We start from the raw sequence: 15,857 nt of genomic DNA on the forward strand, positions 1-15,857 counted from the left end.
TGAGCAACCAGAGCCAAAGCCAGAAAGGGAAAGTGAAAGCAATTTGTTCAAATGGCCGCAGAGAATAGGTGGAAATAGAGAAAGAATGTATAGTCAGTGAACAAAAGGCTCTGCCTCTGTTCTTTCTTTTCTTTTATCATTTTCCACAACTCCAGTGTAAATGGATTTCTGCCCTCCGAGGGAAGCTAAGGTTTTAAGGTATGACAAAGTAATTTCCAAAAAGGTGTCAAATGCCGGATGTACTTGATATCCCCATGAGAAAAAAAGTGTCCTTTTAATGATCTCATCATATTATGTAAATCAATTCTAAATATTTCTATTTCATTTTAGTTTAGTTTTTTGCTACATTACAATACCCATGAGCCTCAGCAACTGTTGCTATGGAATAGAGGTCTAAAATCAAAGCTGTAGCAAAGTCAAGACCTTTTGTTGTTGAAACTGAGAACAAAACACTGCACCATAGTTGCATGTGACCTGATGTGAATGGATTTAGACCACTGATAGTTTTCTCAGGCTTTTACAAAGCATGAACTATAATTTTAGCTCAACCTGCACAGGTCAAACTGAATTTTATATGCTGTGATTACTACTAAAATGCACGTGAACTTCTCTCAACGAATGACAACATACACAGGCTTGGTCTCTTTAAAGAACCAGATGCTCATCTTTTGTACAAACGATTCAGTCAGTGGAGCTGGGCCAAGTATGCCTTAAAGCAGGGGTGTCAAACTCAAATATACAGTGGGCCAAAATTTAAAACTTGGACAAAGTCGCGGGCCAACATTGATATTTATTGAAAAAATGGGCCCAAACAAGTTCAAACAATATGGAACAAGCAAAGCTTGATATAACTTAATATTGCACACATGCAAAATCGAATTTAAAATAAAAAAAAAAAAACACATCAATGGCATTCATTTCTTAAATAAAATTTAAATAAAAATCGTATGCCTCTTTTTTTATTTGCAGCCTTCTTTAAATTTAAATTTAACAAGCAAGAAAAAGTGCATAAAGACAACTTTAATTGTAGCTCAGTTTGCTACACACTGATCTACTCTGTGTTCAAGCCAGATACCTGACATCTTTTCTTGGATGCTAGTTCATCAATATCTGGGCTCAGGCTCTGAGCTGAGGAAATCCTCAGGATCGAGCAACGGTGTTCATCTGTCAGACGACTCCTGTGAGATGTTTTGGTCATCATCATGGAGGAGAACAGTTGCTCACATAGATAAGTGCTGCCGAACATGGAGAGCATCTGAGCAGCTTGGGTGCGGAGCTGAGGCATTGTGTCAGGGATGAAATGTGGAAACTGTGCGGCACCCACAGCATCATACTTTGACTTCAGCGTGTCACTACACTGGAGTTCAATCAGCTCCATTTGGAGGTTGGTAGGTGCGTTTTCCACGTCAACTGCACACGGATTACTGAGCAGTTCAAACCTACATTTCTGGGCATCAAAGTCGGCAAATCGGCAGGTAAACTCGGCGCCTGAGTTTTTCAGCAAACTGTGCACATGGGAACATGGCGGTAGAGATCTGCGTTTTAAATGTTTGGCCCAGGTTACAAGACAAACAGGTCTGTCTTTTACATACGTAAACAGATATTCTGCCTCCCACCTGTCCAGAAAGCTCCTGTTTTCTGCCTTTCTTTTCGCCATTTTTGGGATAGGTAGCACGGTGCCAGTAGCAGCATGAGGTCGCTAAGACTACTGTCAACAGAGGAGAGGGTGTTTATGGGTCCTGTACTGATTGACGCGCCAAAACACGAGCAGAGCATTCTGGGATTTGTAGTATTAGCGGTACATGCGCTGTATAATACTGGCGGGCCAGCTCTAGTAGTCATTTGGTATTGCCTCGCGGGCCAAATATAATTACACTGCGGGCCAGAGTTTGACACCTATGCCTTAAAGTGCTTCAGCTGTCAGTCACCTAACACTGTGCAAAAATGATGAGCAGGACTGCTACTTCCCAACGTGGCCACAAAATAAAGTCCTCCACTTTGAAACACTATTAAATTCTTGCAGGTCAAAGGTCATTTTTTAAAAACCTAAAACCCTTTGTAATTCCAAACAGCTGCACTGGGTGATACACAACAATTTAAGTCTTGAGAGTGAAAACTGCACCAATAAAACAGACATCCATTGACTGTCCTCACAACAAGGTGACAGCGCTCTTTTTTCTTAAATTATTCAAACACAGGATCCCTCGGCAGGCTCAGCTGCCGATCGCATCCGTCCAGCAGATGAGAGTACATGCTGAATGTCCATTCTGTGCGTCATTTGTGCTTGGACCCACACCTACACTCCTAACCCTAACACCTTATCAAATAATTACATGCATGACTTAAAATGTGCAACCCACTGCGACAGAGCTCGAGCTGACTCTTACCATTTCCTTCACACCTCCTCCTACATTCTCAACTCCTCTTTTTTCTATTATTTCTCAGGTTTATGCATCTCTTTCAACATGTTGAAAGAGTGGCAGACAGCAGATGGTATGGAAGGAGACGTGTGCATGTATGTGTGTCGGCAGGAGATAGATACAGTGTAAAGCAGCGCCACAGTATCAGATGACCGACAGAGCTCCTCTCCGGTTGTCCCAAACATAAAAGAGACATCTGGGCCGGCTAACGGATCGCTGTGGGCCCTCATTGTGTGTGTTGTGAAGGGCATAATGACAATAATCTGACAGACACACAAAAGAGGATTTAGTTTTCCGCTGGTGGTTGAAATCTCAATATGTTAGTGATTAAAACTAAGCAATTGTAAAGATCTTCACAACAGCGGTGTGATTTACACAAGCCCACCGCTCTCCTCTGAGAATTCCCAGTGCTTTTACTCTCTCCTGCTCTCATCATTCATACATCAGAGGACTTCACAACCTCCCAGGAAGTCCTTTTCTCGTGAGGAGATTATTTAAATCGTCCCCTCTTGTGCTTACGCAACTCTATTAAATCCCTCTTCTTCGTCCTCCTCCAGTAGAGCAATCACTGAATGGCTGGTTGCATCAGACTATGACAGAAGTTGCTCGAATGTGCATAATTCTGATTGTGTGTGTCTGTACTAGTTCTGCAGAGCTTACAAACCACAGAGCTTCAATCACAGGGAAACACAGTATTTCCAGCAGGTGTCAGAGTAACCAGCTATTAAGATACTAAATAACTGTGTTCAGGCATGCAAACATATCACAGTTTGGCAAAATTTGTTGTTTTGAATCCAAAATTGGTCACCTATTCGATGAGTTTTTTCTAATCACTGGAAAAAAACAGGAGCTTCCTTTACCAGGTTTCTGTAACTCCACAAAAGTCTCGGTATCTCTCTCGGTATCTCTCCTCATTTTCACCCTCTGAGCAGGATAATAATCACCAGAGAGCTGGTGTGTGAATATGTGGTAGCTATATACACATCTCTCCCTGGGCCCAGCTCATAATTATACCTGTCAAGGAGCAACAGACAAAACTAAAGTAACAATGGACTTTTCAAAGCCTCATTGATATTCAAAGCAGACCTCCTGTAGTTTCATGACTCCCACAGTGGTTGAGACTGAAAATATCCAACAAGCTCAATTTAACCATAAATTCCTTCTGAGGTGAGGGCAGCTGCACTCCAGTGGTAATGCCTCCATCAGACTCTGAAGGGTATCACTGCAACACCTACAGCAAACATCTCCCACCAACAAAATTAAGACAAACACATTACTTTGCTACACTGGTTTCCGCACACTCAAAATTTTCAAGTGTTGATTGCCTTCAACATTTTTTTTTTAGTGGTTGGTATAGGATGGACAATGTTACGACTGACCACAACACAATATAACAGATGTTGTAAATAATGTCCTGAGCTAATCTCCTGAGATTGGAATGGTGCCCGATATGGGTTTTTCTTTTTGGATGAATTGGTAATGGGTGTATAAATCCAAACCACAGCTGCTCTCTGGTTCGCCAGCTGTCGAACAGCAAGCAGCACATATTCAAATTACTTTACTAATTTTAATTCAAGCCTAGTAAAAATACATGTAAGTCTTCAGTGAGCAGTTGTATCATTCAGGAAAACAATAAAGGACTATAAGATATCAAAACATTAAAAAAAATCTAGGACTGAATTGATAGAAAATTAGATTGGAATGTAACTACATAAATATTAGAGATATACATGAAATGTGCTGGGCCTGAACAACTTTTTTTTTTTTTTTTACACAGACTTCAGGTGCCACCTCAATCAAGACAATCATTCTCTCAATCATTACAAACACAGAACAAATATATTAGAATTAAAACCACCTGCATAGTGAAGTGCAAATCTAAAACAATAGCCATGCAATAAAAGTATTGTGAACCTAATAGTGTCAAAAAAAGAGTAGAGTTGAGAATATGACAAACTACAGTCTCCAATGTTCATAAAACTGAATCAACATCTCCCTATAACGAAAGCTAAACACTATAACACTCATGAAGGTAAGTTTTACTACAGGGATGTTGTATTAGACTGCATTAGTTTTAGCTAGGAGTACTAATAACGTGACAATTGAGTGTCAACCCACAGGCTTTATAGTTAACGTAACACAAGAAATTCAACCAACTTTATTTATGAGGTGTGACTGTGGTCTTACCATAGGCCTTATATAATAAAATCTAATGTCCGTAAAACACAGAGCACCGCTGAGACTAATAGAATAAGTCACTTCCTGCCTGGAGACCAAAGTGACCAAAAGTGGAGGGATTCAGCTAGTTGACCGGATATTAATGGGTGCTTCCGTTGATTTAGTGCTGTGGAGACCTACTGATGGATTGGGGACACCTTCGCTGTGAACTGAAGCATTTGGCGGCTCCATTGTAAAGCAATTAGACCGTTACAATAGAGTCACTTTGGCAGCAAATCTATCTAAGGGACCCCAGGTGGGCCAACCAGAGGAGAATAAAAATGCTGCCTTAAGATGGACATAATGATGAGATATTTGACACCAAAGGAGAGGAAAGAGGTTAAGTAATTCTGATTTAGTGCCCGGAACAGCTCAAAGGGCTAGAACTGTATGTGTCGTTGTATGTGCACATCTGTGAGCTTATACTAATACATAGGGCATGTATACAAATGGAGGCATGGCCTATTAAAAAGTGAGCTCTCGTCTGGACAGGTGAAGGCTATATACAGTATAAAAACAAAAGCATTTCTAAAAGGTCACAGGAGACAGACAGAGAATGGCTGGATAAAACATCAACAAGTGTTAAAGATTACAGCTTAAAAATGCTGCAAATGACATCATCTCCTTCCCTGACTGACACTGCATATACATTTCAATAAGAACTCCTCTCAGTGTGTTTTTGTCATCTCCCACTCAGTCTTCACATAAAGCCCCCCAACTCATGCACACATTTCAATATTCATAGACATGGCGTGCCACAACACAAAGCCAGTCAGAATTGGCCCCCGTCCACTTAATATTTTTTCAATATTGATATTTATCAAAGTATGGAAATTGTAAGCAAAATTCACATGTAAAACCATCATTCAGTTGATGTTCCATGTAATTTCCTGTGTTCCACAGTTATGCACTAACAGGCGAAACTTTATAATTCATTGTTCCATCCAACCAGTTTCTGCCTCCTTTCCCTCCATTTTTGCTGCCACCTCCTTGTACTGCAGCCAAAGAATCTAACCACCACTCAATATCTTCTACCTCCCCTCATGAATAAAAGCTTGAGAGACTTGCATTCTACTTTTAAGTAGATGCACACTACCTACCTGAACTGAACAAAACACTTCCTTATTCCTTTCTGTGAGGAAAAAAAGGTCTCAAACACTAATGAGGGCAAAAGAATGGGGGAAGAAATACTTTCTGTCCAGGTCTTTGTAAAGAAAAGTGAACATCTGTGGGTCAGGGAGAATTAAAATCCACATCTTGTGCAAAGATTTATTCACCGTGTGTGATGAACTTCAACTCCGACTGAGCTGTGTGAATATGGTACTTCTGAGATGGTTCAACTTGTTAATTTAAACTACCGGAAAAACAACATAGAAAAAGAGGTGCTGTTTAGGGGAGGGTCAAACTTACAGATCTATTCTTTTTTTAAAACTTCTATCCGATATGAGATCCATGCGGCTGATGGAAATTCTCTCCTTGAGGCAGGGATCAGGCGGTATAAAGTTTAAGAAGAATAACCGCTGACACTCCAAAACGTCAGCCATGACTCGTTTTATACTCATACAACCACATTCAGTCACAACTGGAACCTGGCCAGTACAAGCCAGTGGCCAAATAACTATTGGCCAGTGGAGCAGAAACGTGCTAAGTGTCTTGCTCAAGGGCAGCACAAGGGTTGTTTTTGAAGTAGCACCCGTTCACTTTGTTTAATCAGAGTTTCCCAGCTGGTCCAACAATTCAATCTACTCCCCTCCATTATGGGCTGCTTTTGCCCAAACTGAATAATCAGCATTTTATTGTCCAATTTTCCAATTCACTTTATCTTATTAAAGATACAGTGCTTGACTTTCTTACAGCACCATTAAAAAAGCACAACTGAGTTCCAAAACAATAGTTAACTGGGAGGAAATTTGAGGATTTAGGGAGTGAGTGGATATTTTAACTATTAGTAAACTTTATTTTTGTAGAATTTCTCAAAATGAATGCTCTACACAACTGTTTAAATGTTGCACTAATATAAAAATAATAAAACAGTGACTAGCTTCAGCCTCATAAAGGACACAGGGGCCTCAGCTGTGCAGTGGAAAGCTCCAAACGGTGACTAAAAAGAATAAAATATTACATATCTGTATTTGTCCATGGGATTTTGCTGACCATCATTCAAACCAAACAGGAAGGAATCTGCAGTGACAACAAAACTAACTATACATTTGTACTGACACCAGGAAAACTGTAGTAACTGTAAAATCAGTTTTGTTCCAGTATACATGGTGGTCCTCTTCTAAGAACAGTTATAATAAGATGAATAATAGGAAAAATTAGAAAAAAGCTGGAAAATCAGTTCATGAAAAGTAAGTGCTATAGGAACTAATTTATAGAGAAAACAAATGAAAACAGCTGACTTTAGACACCACTAAACTGTGATTATGTACTACAATGAAACAGAATGAACTGCAATTAAATTAATTAATCAGATGAATTAAATGCAAAACTTCTTCAATTATACACTGTTGCCCATAAAGTTGGAATAATTGTTCAATACCCCCAATTTTGTTAAAGCCTGAATACACAGTTTGAAGAGGTTAATTGTGGTTTAAATTTCACTGTGATATGTTTGGAAGAGTTTGATCAATAAAGTTGAGAAGATATACACAAGAATAAATCACATTGTCAAAATCATTTCATGAGAAGAGGTAAAAAACATTTTATTCCAACTTTATGGGCAACAGTGTATTTCCAAAAATACCCTTGATGGGCTCACACTGAAAAGTTGAAACCAGTCAAAACCAGTGTTTTGCATTTGTTGTTGCTGGAGTAATTAATGACCATTTCAGCGAAAAAATAACTAAGCCTTGATTCCTTTGCTGTTATGTTTTTTGTCTTTGCAGCACTGAAAATCAATTCTCATTAATACTGTCAGTGTTTTAAAAAAGCCAAATATAATAAATAAACCCTTTGTGGCTTTAGATTAATAAAAAAAAGGTCACTTACATAACCCCACAAACATAAAACACTTGAAAGCCAGCCAAAGGTCCCTTCATTTCATCATAAACACAGACTGTTTCTGCAGCTCATACAGTACACTTCAGTGAAATATCTTCACGGCAAAAGCGACAGAGGTGACATTTTCTGATAGCGACTGCATTCTCCGCGACACTTAGATGGTACTACTTTCATACAAATCAGAGCATACTGTAGCACCATGATTTGTATACAGATAAATTATTTGTATGAGTGCACACATTCACCAATAAACAGGCTTGTTTATTGGTGAATGTGCACTTGTGATATAAAATGCCATCTGAAACCCTAGAGAAGTGGTTATGTTAGCCAATGGGCTCTCTGAGGCTGTAAAAAATGGAACCATGGCAGAAAGGGGCCAAAAAAACAACTTGTTGGGCCCAATTAGTAAGGATTTTTTATCCAGGAGGGCTTTTTGAGCAAGCATGTTTTTTTAAGCACTGCCCTCCTTCATATTCAGTGAGACACATTCCAGCAGGAAACTCGCTAGAGGACAGCAAATCTTCCACCGCCACTTGATCAGTTAAGGGTTATTTGCCCTGCTCAAGGGCATGTTAGCAGTGGTTGTTTGGGGCTGGGAGACAAGAGATTTAATTCATCTTTGCTGTGATTTCACCAGCATGACATTTGTGCTGCTTACTGTGGCGTTGTCTAACCTTCAGGGTGCCCTCAGGCAACAATCAGCCCCATGTTTACAGGGATATGCACTTCGAATTTCTTTGGTGACTTGGTATACAAATTTGCTGCTCAATGTTATTAGATACATACAAACACAAATATGCAAACACATGCCCAGAGGCCCAGCCTAAAGGCACCTTATTTATTCCAGGCTGCTCACCGCAGTGCTTAATCCCCTATAGCTGTCCCGTGTGTCTTCACACCACAAAAGCCCTCAGACCACTTGTCATGTGTGGTAGCCACAGGGTGTGCATCTGAGCTGTGTGAGCTCTGGAATGACTTTCTCTCTCTGTTTACGTGTTCTAGCTTTTTTCTTCTCTTTCTGTGAGAACAGTGATTCTTGGCAACTTGACGCATGATTCAGTCCGTCTCTGCAGTAAAGACGTTTGAAGATGCTTTTGAATCGTTTTCACTCATTTGGAATTTATTTCCTCAGTGGTAACCAAACACAGCACACAAGCCGCCAGAAGCTCCCATAGTTTAAACTAGGTTAACTCTAACACTTAACTGAATATAACACAACCTACTTTTTTTTAGCAGATCTTCCAGAAAAAAAACATAATCTTATATTTGGACCAATATCATGATACTATATGTCCGCTTCGCCATGTTTAAGCTGCTTGGTCAGTCTGGTCAGTAGGTTCTGTTGGGGTTTATCAAACGGTATGTTCAATTTGGAGAGCCCAAATGGTGATGGCCAGACCCCCTGGGGTGTGGGGCAGAGGAAACAAAGAAATCTAAGTGCTGTAGCTGTTAGCTTAGCTTTGTCTCTCAGTCGAGGCCTATTGTAAACTGTGTGTGTGTGCAGGTAAAGGTGCCAGGTTAGAGGAGAGGATGGTTAGTCACATGTAGACCCTGTGTCTGTGTGAGCAAACTAACTTAGTCCATAGTTCCACAGACAAAGAAACATGTGGTCTTCACCATTTTGTGGTGAGGCCCAACAGTTCACTGGACACCGGAGAAAATATTGGTTGCAAACGAAGTAAAGACATACAATGTACCACGAAGAGTATTGATTAGCACAGTGAAAGTGAATCTTAAGTGGTGTCCTCATCCTGGATATTGTATTCACCAGAAAAACAACCTGTTGTCCTAACTGGCATCCTCTGGTCCTGCAAATAATGACTCTTTTAAGCAAAATAATACATTTGAGGGAATTTGGAGTGGATTGTTAGGCATACTGACTTTGACAATAAACACATCAGTTACCACGAGGAAACCCCTACTTTGTGGCCCTCACATCAAAATCAAACAAACCCCCTTAACTTAACTTATTCAATTGGTTTACAGGTTAGATCCTTCTGTGTGTTTTGTGATGCTCCAACATCCTGTTCAAACAGGAATCACATCATAGCAAAGCTAAGATGCCACTGCATAGGGTCCTTAAAGTTCAAGTAATACTCAGTGGTGAATTGTAAATTCTGGCCATTGTATAACATACAAAGTGATTTTGCTGCTGTTCATGTGCAACTGTAACTGTAACTCCAAACCACTCCAGTGCAGGGTGAATGACAACACTGAGCAGGATGAACCTCTGTCACAAGCGCAGAATCATCTCCAGGCTACGAATCAATGAATACCATCCTCAAGTTTAACGAGATTTCTATCTGCCTTCCACAATCTAATCAACACACCAACCATGAGCAGACTGCAGTGCTGCTCCAGGCCACTAAGTTCCCATTTCTCTGACTTCTGGCCAAATCTTTGCATGTCAGTGTGCCTGGCAGTGTCCCAGGTGTCAAACCAATAAATTTAGACCAGCCAAGTCTTCATCTTTTTTTAATCCCCTTTTCTACTGGTCTCTTTGCATTGCAGTCATAGCATCAACCACCTCAAAGACATCCAACTACTAGTATTTCTTGGAATTACTGTAGACATGTTTCAAAACAAATTAAGGCAGGAAAACATGTCAACCAACAAAGTCATCACCGGTCATTTTGTCTGATGTCTTCTCTTTCTCCCAGTGTCTGCGTTTGTGCCTCTAGGTCATCATTCTGTCTTTGTTTCTTCCTCTCACACCTTCCTCTGACTTGAGACCGATCAGAATAACAAGTCAGACAGATAGACAGTCTGTGGCTGATGGCGAGTAAAGAAAGCTTGTCATGCTGTTGTTGTGGCTCTGGACAAAAAACAAAACAAAAAAAACCCCACCATTTTTGAGCCTATTTCTGTCCCATCCCACCTCCTGACTGTCAAGTACACCACAGAGAAAATGATAAAGAAAAGTCTAAATGCTGACTGGGTTGCTAACCTTGGCAGTGACTCTAGGGACTGGGGCCAAAGCAGCCTGTTAGAAGGAGGAGAGAGTCAGAGACAGAATGAAATAAAGCTGTAAGCCCTTGACGTGTCCCCTGGGCCAAACAACAATCTACTGCTTTCAGAGGCTATCCCTGAACTCATCAGGCAACACAGGTTTGCTAAAGTGGAGCAGATTAAGCCTATGTAGAGGTATATAGCGGCGGAGAACAGTGTGAAAGAGTAATGTGCTGGAAACAAAATAAGTTAAGACTTGTTTAAAGCCAACCTTGTTGGTTGTGTAGAATTAGTCATTTGTGTGCATGTGATGCTGGTAAAGGTACGTTACTTTCATGTAACATTCAGGCTAAGTAATACTGTGAGCCACAGAATCATAATTCAACCTACACTTTTTTTTAAATGACCAGATTAGGTTGTACAGTGTGACAATATGGTCATTTAGAGTAGCAATATTTCATTTTTTTTTTTTTTTTTAACTTTACTCCAGAGTATCTGAAATACCCATGGCTTTTTTGCTGTTTCCTAAAAAAAATGCCTGTTTCCAGATCCAGCATTGATAGATCAACATCATCATTCATTCTGATGAATGGAGGTTCAATATTCACCCTCCTTTTGGCTGATTTGATCTCCTCAGAGAAGTTTCTTGGTCTTTAGCTGCAAAATTTTACATTTTCTTCCCAATCTAGTCATCAACTTTGTTTATTGTTTGATGGTGGGCAGACAGGGTACAGTGGGTTTATCAGAGCTTGTTTACTGAAAACAGCTGCTTGCTGCTGCTGGAAACAGGGTTAATAAGAGTACTGGGACTAAACCAATCAAAGCTTTGTGGGGCCGCTGAGTGATATCTCTCTAGGTCAATCCCTAAGACCACTTTCACATTACACACAGTCTTTTGATTGGAAGTTACTGTAAAAATACTGATTAGTGGAACTTTGAATGTGGCTCTGTGGGAGCAGAGTTCAGCTCCGGGTGAGCAGACTGGATCAGATGTGACTGCTGAATTCATCAAGAGGCAGGAGCCAGTTCAGACAGGAGCTTAAGGTGACAATTCACCTGTAAAATGTGCCAGAATCTTATATTCACTGAGCTGTTTTCATACTTGGCTTGTAGCTTGCAAAAGGCCTGCAGATTTTCACAACAAAGATAAATATACAATGCGGATGATTTTGATAAGAAACAATAAGGAATAAAATGATGTATTCAGAATATGCATATTGAATCACTTGAGCGTTAAAGAAGCATGTTATTCAGTGGTTTGTTGTCTGAGAACTGGGAAATACTGATTCAAGTATTGATTGAATTCAGTATTTAGGTTGTTCAAAGGTTGCTTTTAGAATCAATGAACACCTGAACAGTCTGTCTAAAGTTCCCTTTAGTGAAAGGGGGTTGTATAACATGGTGGAAATTGAAATCTGTAAACCTCTTCCTTAAATTAAGCAAAATTTTTCACACTATGACAGCATCACATATGCTGCTTGTTCGAATATATTACAGAAGGTATATGATGCTAAGACTGAGTGCAATATTCAAACCTGAGATGCTATCTGGTAGAAATATTATAATTGTCATCTGGTATCTGCACCAGAATCTAAAATATAATTGTGTTGGTTTGGCTGCACAGCATGAGTCTGCAATGATGAACTCACTTGTAGGCCTGGCAGAGTTTAAAGGTTGAAATAATTACAACTCTAAAAGCCTGTAATAACATTTAGACTAAACTGAGAAGGCATAAAAATAACTGAAGTCAAGCATTAATGACCTCCAGGGGGATTTGATCTCAGACAGAGCTTCTCCCGTGTTGGTTGGCTGCCTGCCCTGTCAGCCTAATAACAGCCAAGCAGCAGTGGTAGCAGTATAACTAGTTGTACCATGTTCATTATGGGTGGCTTAATAGTAGAACAAATAGCAAAACAATCACGAAATGTGGATTTGCCAACAATGACAGAAATACTAGACAGATGTAGAAAACACACATGAGTAGCATACATTTCACAGGAGAGATAAGCTGCACTCTCTGCAAACAACACTCTCCTCTTTTCATTTACAGTCACAGGAATCAACAGCCTTCACTACACAGATGAAAGGCAACTTTAAATATGGAGAAAATTGATTGGAAAAAACGTCGATGGCTTATCCTTTCATTAGTATTCTATTCCACGCTGTTTGACATCATGTTTAATATGACTTTCTCCTGCAGTCTTCTGAAAGAATTTAGTCTCAAGAGCAGATTAAGAGAAACTACTAACACAAAATTAGTCCAATGACCTCATTATTCTCATCACTGGTCAAGTCAACAGAAAACTATGTATCAACACACAGGGATTGTATGCCTTCCTCAGACACAGTTTGGCAGCACAGATAAAGCACTTAAAGTTACCACAAAATACGGAAGTATTCATTGAGAAGAGCAATAAAACTATGAAAATATGTTCATTTAGAAGATGGTCCCAACTTGGGGGTCTGACCATAAAGATACAGTCAACCACAGGGTTTGTGCCGTAGGATAGGATGTATATCTGTACATAATGAATCACAGACCTTGACTTTGTAAAATCTTGAATGTATTCTCAAACACAAAGGCATCCAGTGAAAAAAGGCAAAATCAGGGTAACATGTTCTCATCTCTTGGCATTAGCTAAAAGCCTATAGGTGGAGTATTTAGGATTTACTGAGGGTATGAACTTTCCTTGTGACTGAGCCCTGCATAAAGTGAATTAAAAGGTCCACATGAGAGGAGATAAAAGCATGAAATACTTTTTTGACATCAGTTAAGGTTAGACAGGACTAAATTTTAGCTACTTCCATGGCTGTCGGAGCGGACAAACTAGTGACCTTTTTACAGATATGTATAATCACTATTCTAAAAGCACTTTGTAGATATCTGATTGTTTTTTGGTGGCTATTTCTCCTATTGTTGCCTTTTTTATCTGAGAAATAACTCTTCTCAGTGCAAGAGCAGGCCAGGGCTGCCTCACCAGATTGAAATCATTGTTTGCTAAGGTATAAATATTATAGAGATTAACAGAGATTCCAACAGTCATACGCTATGAATGAGTAGCCTATATGTAAAATCCAGCTAAGATGTTGTAACAGGTATGAGTTTCTAACAAATCTAAAATAAAGTAAAAACCAGTAAATAAGGAGAAACAGCAGTGACAATGAGTGGGATTTTCCAGGTGCTTTAAAATTGACTTTAACCTTGTTTAAGAACTATGAATCCCTGTGATGAGTATATACAGCCAGGGCAAATAGGTGTGAATGAGTGCAATCACAAAAAAAATCGATCACAAAAGTGTGGTGTGAAGTACAGAGGAAAAAGGAGGAAAAAGCAGTTAGGAGAAAGGGGAGAAAGCACTAAGCTGAATTTTCAGCACCATGGACAGCTCATAGGGCTCATAAAACCAAGGACCTCACAAGGTTTTCTCCTAAATCAATCTTCACAGTGCACAAATAAGATGTGCTCTTTTGTCACCTCATTTGCTAATAGGCTTTCTTTACACTCTGTGGCATTAACAATAGTGCAAAGGGCTAAAGTAGGCCCAGTCTTTATTCTCAGTTTATAGCTTCAGAGCAGTGGGACCAACCTCCAGTTCCTTCCACACAAACACACACACACACAGGCACACACTCCCCTATGGCTACCAGCTGCTTTGAAGGTGTCTGGTTACATGCATGCTTCCTAGAGGTAGTACTCGGTGTGCAGTTTACACCATACTGCTGTTGCAACACATTGATTGCTGATATAGCAAATAGCCAAACGCTGCCTCCAGACAAAATGAATTCCCCTCAACAAATCAGGCTTGTTAGCTTCAAGAGGTCAATTGTGAACACCAAGGCCAAACACATAATTAACAGGAGGCAGGAGCTTATTATACACAGGAGATGTAGGTTTAGAGGACAAGGCCAGAGTAAGTAGTTCCCTTGACTGTGACATTTGTGCCAGTTCACTGAATTGCCGCGGCCCTCTAATTTATAACCTGTATTGAGAGGATTAATTTAGAAAACGCTGCGCGTGTGCAAGTTTTGTGTAGGGAGATAAAGAGCATAAAAAAACTCACCTTTACTGCTTCAGCATGAGTGACTTTTTCAAAGACTTTGTCGTTGACTTTCATGATCTGGTCACCGATTCGGAGACCCTCTTTCTCCGCCAGGCTGCCCGGCTCCACCAGGGACACGTAGATGCCGACCCCGTGCTCCGAGCCGCCGCGGATGCTGAAGCCCAAACCCTCGTTGCTCTTGTGCCGCTTCATGGTGACCTGTCGCACCTCGCCCGGCGGCTCGTGGATAAAGTTCCTCCCGAGCAGCGGCACCAAGGGAGCTGTCCCGTCGCTGCTGGTGCTGAAGCTGTCCGGCGAGCCTCGCAACGCCACCTGAAACTCAGGCGGGTTGTTTGGCGAGAAATGCCCCGTGGGGGTCGGGCTGGCACTGGGGAAGTCGCCTGTCGGGGGTTCGGCGTTGCCATTGCTGGCGACTAAATCTGATTTTAAGTAGAGGCCCTCTGATGTGTACTGCTCGAAGAGAAGCTGGTCAGACCGGGGGATCACCAACCGCAGCATGGGCAGAAGTTGCCGCTTGCTGGGCGCGTTGAGGATGACGTTGAGGGTCTGCACCAGGTCGTACACGTTGCGTTTGGAGTGGTACACGTTGAGGCAGTGGATGAACTGCTCCCTCTCGAAGTCGTTGAGCAGGAGGTTGAGCGCGTTGTGCAGCTTCCTCACGTTGGCTGACAGCGTCCGCGCGCTGGAGGCCACCGAGTTGGCCGAGGAGCTGAGCGACATGCGCTCCAGGTCGGTGCTGCTCATCCTGGCGGTGTGACTGGGACACGGCGCCACGCTGTTGCGGGTTAGAGAGCAGGCATTGCGGGCTGGTGGCTCGGGATCAAACCTGCGCTTGGCATGACGGCCGCTGGAGGACGTGCGCTCCGGTTATATCCATGCTGTCTGGCTCTGACAGATGATCCACTTATGACTCGCAATTAGCCGAGGCTGGCGACGAAAGGAGCAACTTCAACAGGCAATGAAGTCCAACTAATTCAATTTCACAGCTGACACAGATTAATAAGCACTTACCATAATTTAGATATCAGTAATTGGATTCTGCAAACTTCACCTGCGTTACGACTGGACCTGCAACAGCCTCTCGGACCCCTCGTCCCGCTCCGTTAGAAGCTTAGTAATGAGCCACGCAAGGATCCCAGCCTGCGTGTCATTAGCCACGGTCTTATTTTCCCGGAGGTCAGGTGTCCGCCTCGGCGCCAGCGAGCTC

General features: G+C 41.3%; 1 protein-coding gene across 1 annotated transcript in view; it reads right to left on the reverse strand.

Moving 5' to 3' along the window:
- whrna (whirlin a) overlaps positions 1–15,394 on the reverse strand; it is a 112,365-nt gene extending 96,971 nt beyond the window's left edge. Inside the window, exon 1 of the mRNA XM_070850833.1 lies at positions 14,651–15,394. Within this exon, the coding sequence (XP_070706934.1) occupies positions 14,651–15,394 (744 nt within the window). The remainder of the gene's footprint in view (positions 1–14,650) is intronic.
- Between the last annotated feature and the right edge of the window lie 463 nt (positions 15,395–15,857).

The sequence above is a fragment of the Pempheris klunzingeri genome, chromosome 19 (genome assembly GCF_042242105.1).
Source record: "Pempheris klunzingeri isolate RE-2024b chromosome 19, fPemKlu1.hap1, whole genome shotgun sequence".
NCBI classification, from domain to species: Eukaryota; Metazoa; Chordata; class Actinopteri; order Acropomatiformes; family Pempheridae; genus Pempheris; species Pempheris klunzingeri.